This window comes from Adiantum capillus-veneris, chromosome 27, assembly GCF_014529385.1.
Source record: "Adiantum capillus-veneris isolate H3 chromosome 27, ASM1452938v2, whole genome shotgun sequence".
NCBI lineage: Eukaryota > Viridiplantae > Streptophyta > Polypodiopsida > Polypodiales > Pteridaceae > Adiantum > Adiantum capillus-veneris.
In genome coordinates, this window is record NC_140957.1 from 93,380,949 (window position 1) to 93,387,526 (window position 6,578).

At 45.4% G+C, this 6,578-nt stretch overlaps 1 protein-coding gene across 1 annotated transcript; it reads left to right on the forward strand.

Moving 5' to 3' along the window:
* Nucleotides 1-1,156: 1,156 nt before the first annotated feature.
* Nucleotides 1,157-6,069, forward strand: LOC147422412 (abscisic acid 8'-hydroxylase 1-like). The gene is made up of 9 exons (XM_086502579.1): nt 1,157-1,502; nt 1,722-2,040; nt 2,195-2,344; nt 2,728-2,976; nt 3,630-3,713; nt 4,490-4,568; nt 4,692-4,798; nt 4,884-5,002; nt 5,280-6,069. The coding sequence occupies exons 1-9, from the start codon at nt 1,312-1,314 to the stop codon at nt 5,368-5,370; spliced, it is 1,389 nt and encodes a 462-aa protein (XP_086358705.1). The 5' UTR covers nt 1,157-1,311; the 3' UTR covers nt 5,371-6,069.
* The last annotated feature ends 509 nt before the right edge of the window (nt 6,070-6,578 follow it).

The following is a 6,578-nucleotide window of genomic DNA, read 5'->3' on the forward strand; positions in this document are numbered from 1 at the left end:
CTCATCAGCACCACACTGCCCTTCCCCTCTTAACAACATCAAGCAACGCCTCTATCTATGGGGGGTGGAGAGAGAGAGAGAGAGAGAGAGAGAGAGAGAGAGAGAGAGTAGCATGAGTCTTTTGCGCAAACAGACAGTCCCACAATGGCGCATTAACTAGTTTGTAGCTTCATTTTTGAAGTGGCATCTCTATTGATTCAATTTTAGAAACATTTTTCAAAAATTGCCACACATACGAGAGAGAGAGAGAGAGAGAGAGAGAGAGAGGGAGAGAGGGAGGATCACAATAGATTCTCACTAAGTTTTATTTGTAAAAATTGTGGAGACATACTAGAAAAAAAGAGAGGGGACAAGCACTTGTGAAAAGTCGAGCGTCAATGTTGGCTTCGTCTTAACCAGGCCTACATGTATAAGGTAAAAGGGGCTAGTAATGGGGTGGGTGCCTGTTGAAGGACCCGTCAACCCCTAAAATCTCGAAAGCGAAAACAAACTCAAAGACAACTAGGAGTGTGTTCTTTCACGAGTAACTCAACTGGAACTTCCATCCAATGCTGGTTCAACCCTTGCTGGGAGCAATATCTTTAAATTGGCCCTAGATAGTGGTGCTAGTGGCGCCCTTTTTTGTTAGATGGGATTTCAACAAATTTACACCATGTTGATTGTTGCACACAAAATCGCTTTTACTACAGGTAGATACTCTGTAGCGTTATCGATTGCACCCCTCCATGCTCAAAATGGAGAAGCACACATATGGCCCTTTTACCCTACGATTGTTGGGTATGTATTGGGAAAATGAGAGTGGGAAAGCAGATTGATAGGCCCCAAATGGGAAAAGGGATTGGGGCCTTGGGGGATTGTGAATGGACTGTGGAGTGATGAGTGGGAAATTGGAACCTTGCTCCCGTTCCGTGATGCCACCTTGCACCTCTAGGTAATAAAATCTTTAGCCTTTGCCTGCTCTCTCTCTCTCTCTCTCTCTCTCTCTCTCACACAAACACACACACACACACACACACAGGAGTCGTGGGTCTCTCTCTTTCTACCCAAGATCTTTGCCAGCAATTTGCGGGATCTGCAAGATGGCTTCTTTTAGCATTCAAACGTAGAATCTGGCCCCGCCTCGCGACCTCTAGGGGCTCAGCCGCTCTCTCCCCCCCCCCCCCGCGCGCGCACACACACACACAGCGGAGGACCTCTCCCGCTTATAATACTCTTCTGCAATGCATGCACTAGCTTTCACGCTTTCACCAGCTTGAGGGAGTGCGACTCTCTCTCTCTCTCTCTCTCTCTCTCTCTCTCTCTATAGGAGCCATGTCGCTGCTTCTTTTGGGCATTGGTTTTGGCGTTGTGAATTGCCTCATCATTGGCTACTACCTGCTGCACAGCTTTGCGGAATGGCGCAAGAAGCTACCGCCGGGGTCGATGGGCTGGCCATATATTGGCGAGACGCTGCAACTCTATTCCCAAAATCCAAACACCTTCTTCTCCAGCAAGCAAAGAAGGTAATATTGCACTCTTGAGTTGCCTTGGATCATGCTAGTGGTAATGAGTTGATTGCGCTTATGTGTGTGGAGCACTGATGCGACGCGGGGATTATGAGAATACACGCGCCCCCCGCTAACACACACACACACACACACACACACACACACACACACACACACACACTGTCCTTATTTACTCAAGGCTGCTAGCTAACGCATGTCATTGCTCTGCTACAGATATGGAGAGATATTTAAAACCCACATTCTGGGTTGTCCATGCGTCATGATTGCAAGCCCCGAGGCAGCACGTTTTGTTTTAGTAAGCAAAGCCCATCTCTTCAAGCCCACCTTCCCCTCTAGCAAACAAGGCATGATCGGTCCGCAGGCGCTGTTCTTTCATGAAGGGGCTTACCACACCAGGTTGCGGAGGCTTGTGTTGAGGTCATTTTTACCGGAATCGATTCGTGGAATGATGCCCGACATTGAGGACCTGGCGATTTCAACACTTGATTCTTGGGATGGCCGGACCGTGAATACATTTAAAGAGATGAAGAAGGTAGCTTCAAGTTACTGAGGATGTATGAGTGCACGCCCGCGCGAGCGTGTGTGTGTATGGATTTGCGCATACAGAAAGCGGGCTGTTTTTAGAGATTTTTGTGGCTGACCTGGTTTATGGAAGCACTTACATGGTTCATCTCATTTGGCAACAGTTTGCTTTCAAAGTGGGAGCCATCAAAATTTTTGGGCATGACAATGGGCTGGACATGGATGATCTTAACATTGCATATGCAACTTTGGAGCAAGGCTACAACTCCATGGCTGTCAACATTCGGGGGACGAAGTACTACAAAGCTATGAAGGTATGGTGTGCGATGCTCGATGTTATGGATTACAGTTGCAAACGGACCGAGTCATCGATGATCTGGAGATGTTGTTTATATGATTGGGTTCTTACGAATTTGGTTTTTAGTCCTGCTAGGGAATTTCTGCTTGTCTTTAGTCTAGTTTGCCTGTCTTGTGGTCCACTGACCTGTCATAGATGTTCTTTCTCTACCTGCACAAAGGGACTTTTTGTAGTTGGCTCTTCTCAGAGCTGTAAAAGCGGTCTTTCTCGATTCTTAAGAAGTCACAGTTGCATGCATTGATTGGATTTGTGGGCATGATTTTGTTGTATGTGCGGTATCAGTTGATCCATGTAACTGTATGTGGAATTTGTGCTAACATGCATGTGCGGATATGGCAGGCGAGGAATCACTTGAGCAAGACGATCTGTGGAATTATACAGCAGAGGAGGAGGAAAGGCGAGGCAGGAAGTGACTTCCTGGGGAGTCTGATGGGTTGGAGAGATGAGCGGGGCGAGGGTTTGAGTGAGCAGCAGATTGAAGACAATATAATTGGTGTGATATTCGCGTCACGCGACACAACGGCAAGCGTGCTGACATGGCTGATCAAGTTTTTGAGAAGCAGTCCTGCCCTCCTGGACTCTGTGATGGTAAGTGCGATTCATCATCTGCGACTCGAGGTTTTTGTGTGGTATAGGTTGTGCTTGCTTAAAAGGGTGTGGCACCTGTAGAGGACCTAGAACTTTAGGACACACACAGTGACACACGGGCTTCTAGGCTGTAGCCCCTCATACACAAAAACCCATGAGACAGAAAGAAAGCTGTACGTAGTATCACATAAAAGATTTTGCAAGACATGCACGCTTGTGATTTGACAAGTCCAGCCAGCAAGAAAGTGAACTTGTGGGTATATAGGAGAGCACTTGTGTGCATGCAACTATTTTACTGCTTATGGGGATGCTAGTCATTGTCAGATATCATGTGTTGTGTGTGTGACGTGTGCATGCATGGACGCCACACACATGCCCATTGCATATGGGTTTGCACATTGTATGCGTAGGGCGGGGGTTGTGTGTGTGTTGGATCTCACTGAGTGTGTGTGTGGGTGCATGCATGGATGCCCTTCTTTGAGTGCTCAGTGCCATGTGGCACAAGTGAATACCCTGCGATTCCTCTGATTCAAAACTTTGAAAGGTGTTCGCTAGTGCCACGTGGGCATTAGCGCTCGAAATCTATCATCATCCGATGCATGTGTGCAGGTTTCCCCGTTGTAATGGGATCTTTGTTTGTTATTGTACTGCAGGTGGAGCAAGATAGAATCAGGCAGGCCAAAAAGGGTGCAAAGCTAACCTGGGAAGACACCAAGAGCATGCGCTTGACATCTCGGGTAACACAACAATACTCCTTCACACTATGTTATCATTATACCTTTTTACTACTTGTGATTTTTCTAGTGCTTAAACCCTCTTTTCTAGACATTTCATATGTCAGTATAGAAATGTTACTGATTGCATTTCATTTTTTTTTTCACTTTTAATATAAAGATAGTGATTTGATCCTTGGTATCTTTGCAACCTTGGTAAAAGCCATGTTTAGTTGGTGATAATTTTCGAGCAGCAGGCACTAGCAAATGCCTTTAACTTTTTAGATCTTCCAAACCTAGGGCATCTGCTAGTGCCACGTAGGCACTAGCGCTCGAAATTTAACTGGATGAAACATTAATTGGCCCTAGCAGAGGGAAGAGGGGAGCCTCTCCTCTCCGTTTGACATGGCAATCCTTTGTTAGGCATTAGGTGTGATCCTCAGTTCATTCCTCAGGTTGATTTACTCAAATCGATGGGTGAGAATGCCCAACCACAACCATTGATTCCCCCTCAACAATCCATCAATTCATTTGGAGACCCTTTTTTGTGTGCTTTTTTTGGGGGTTGCAGTGTATAATAGACAATATTGTGTGAAAATATCGAGGGATTTAAGCAGTCACAAAGTGTTAAGAGATTTTGATCAGGAAGATTTTGTTGTTGTTGTTGGTTGTGTGTGTGTGTGTGCTCGTGCTCTATATAGTTTGCCTCAAATTAAACCTCCCATGTATGGGCTGAAATTCTCATTGTGTATGCATTTTACAAGAGCACTGATTTACTAATGGTGTTTTTTATTGCACAGGTGATTCAAGAAACTTTGAGAGTTGCTACTATCCTGTCCTTCACATTTAGGGAAGCTGTCCAAGATGTGGACTACAAAGGTAACACTAATACCTTACAAGGAAGCTTAATTTATTGTGGTATGGTCCTTGGATCACAGTTTAACTTATGCTGTAAGGCATGGTGGGTTTTAAGAATGGTGTTTTCATTGTTGTTTCCATCAGGGTACACCATTCCCAAAGGCTGGAAAGTTCTTCCCCTCTTCCGAAATATCCACCATAGCCCCGAATTCTTTCCCGAGCCGCAGAAGTTCGACCCCTCCCGATTTGAGGTATAGTGCAAGCTGGTGTATAGTCTTTTTTTGCTGTTCAACAAGGTGTAAAGAACTCTCACCCATTTGTCTCTTTGCCCTGTAGGTTCCTCCAAAGCCCAACACTTTCCTACCATTTGGTAATGGTGTGCATTCTTGCCCGGGCAGTGAGCTTGCCAAGCTAGAGATGCTGATCTTCATTCACCACCTCGCCACAAAATTCAGGTATCTTCATTCACCATCTAAGCATGGTGATGGCGTTGTTGGCCGATAAGCTGGATCCAATCTAGGCATGCTAGTCCCAAGCTTCACGAACTGCAACGTGTCCTGGTGGAGTTCTACAGGGGACGCGGTGTGGTTTGGAGCTTGGGATTAGCATGCATAGGTCGGGTGCTGCTTGCTGGCCAACGAAGCCATCGGAGCCGTGAGACGATTTCCTGTCACGTGTGGATGCATGGAAAGGAACATGTGGATCTGAGCATTTGCAGTTGTTTTCATGTAGGTGGGAGCTGGATGAGTCCAAAACAGGAATACAATATAGCCCATTTCAGGTTCCCCAAGAAGGTTTACCCATAAGGGTGTTAAGGCGATGAATTTGATGAGAAGGAACCCAAAAACACCAACAGCCTAAATTTCGAGTGAGAACGGTTATCAGTAGCATGATCAACTCTGAGGCTTGATATAACCCTTCTTGGCACCTCTGCATAATTCTACCTGCTAGAAAGCCCCCTGGTGGGCATTCTTTTAACTTTGATACTGAAATTCTTTTGCAAATTAATCGACACTACGCGCTTTACGTGCATGTATACTTGATTGGCAAGTGGGTGGGCTTCACAAAGACGCCTTCAGTCGGAAGAGTAGGGATATCTGCAATTTTAAGTATCAGTAGCTGGAGTGGGAACAACCCTGCATTGATTAATCTAGTAGTGATGTTATGAATGGGAGAAAATGCCTTCCTTCTGATAGAAGGGGAATGCTTGGCAGCCTCAGCCGAATGGATGTGGTTATGTGAGGATCTGAGGATCATCTTTGGTGATATGGTTTTCTCTGTGCTCGCCATGGCGAAAGTTTCGCATACCAGCATGCAATAACCATGGGCTGCCAGAGTTTCCCTCTTTTCCAGCAATAATAGGCTGTCAAAATCTCCCCCCTTTTTTGCAGCAATAATGGTCATCTTCTGCTGTTGAATGTATCAAAGTTGTACCTGATGATGAAAGTGTACCCCAAAGAATTTTTTCCAGCAATAGCAATTTGAATTTTACTTTTGCCGATGTGGCAACTTTTATCTTGCAGATGAAGTCTCTCTCTCTCTCTCTCTCTCTCTCTCTCTCTCTCTGTGTTGAATAACCTCTCTATCACCCGAATGTGGTAGATGGATTATCCAGTTCTCTCTAGAATAAGGTCTACAGTTCAAGACTCGTCTGATGACAGATCTCGCAGTGGACTCTTGGAATTGTTCCTACGATGTTAAAATTTCTCCTCTCTGTCATGGTCGCCAATCGCGGGGCTCAGGGCTAGAAAAGTACATTTTTCCTAACTAAACAAAATAAGGGGAAACTTGAACTTCTCCCGATTTTTAGGTCAAAATTTGAAGCTTTTGCTGGTAATTACGGTTTTCTTAAAGACAAGCTCAAGATATAACCGGGATTTTATAATTTCAGCCGTTAAAATACACTAGACCCCGGTTTTTTTCTAACACTGGTGGGGCTAACGATCTCGACCGTCCATCTACTGCCGTTTCCTCTGCAGAATGCAACTCTGCAGCCATGGGATGCACGTGATTTCAGCAATCGGAATCTAT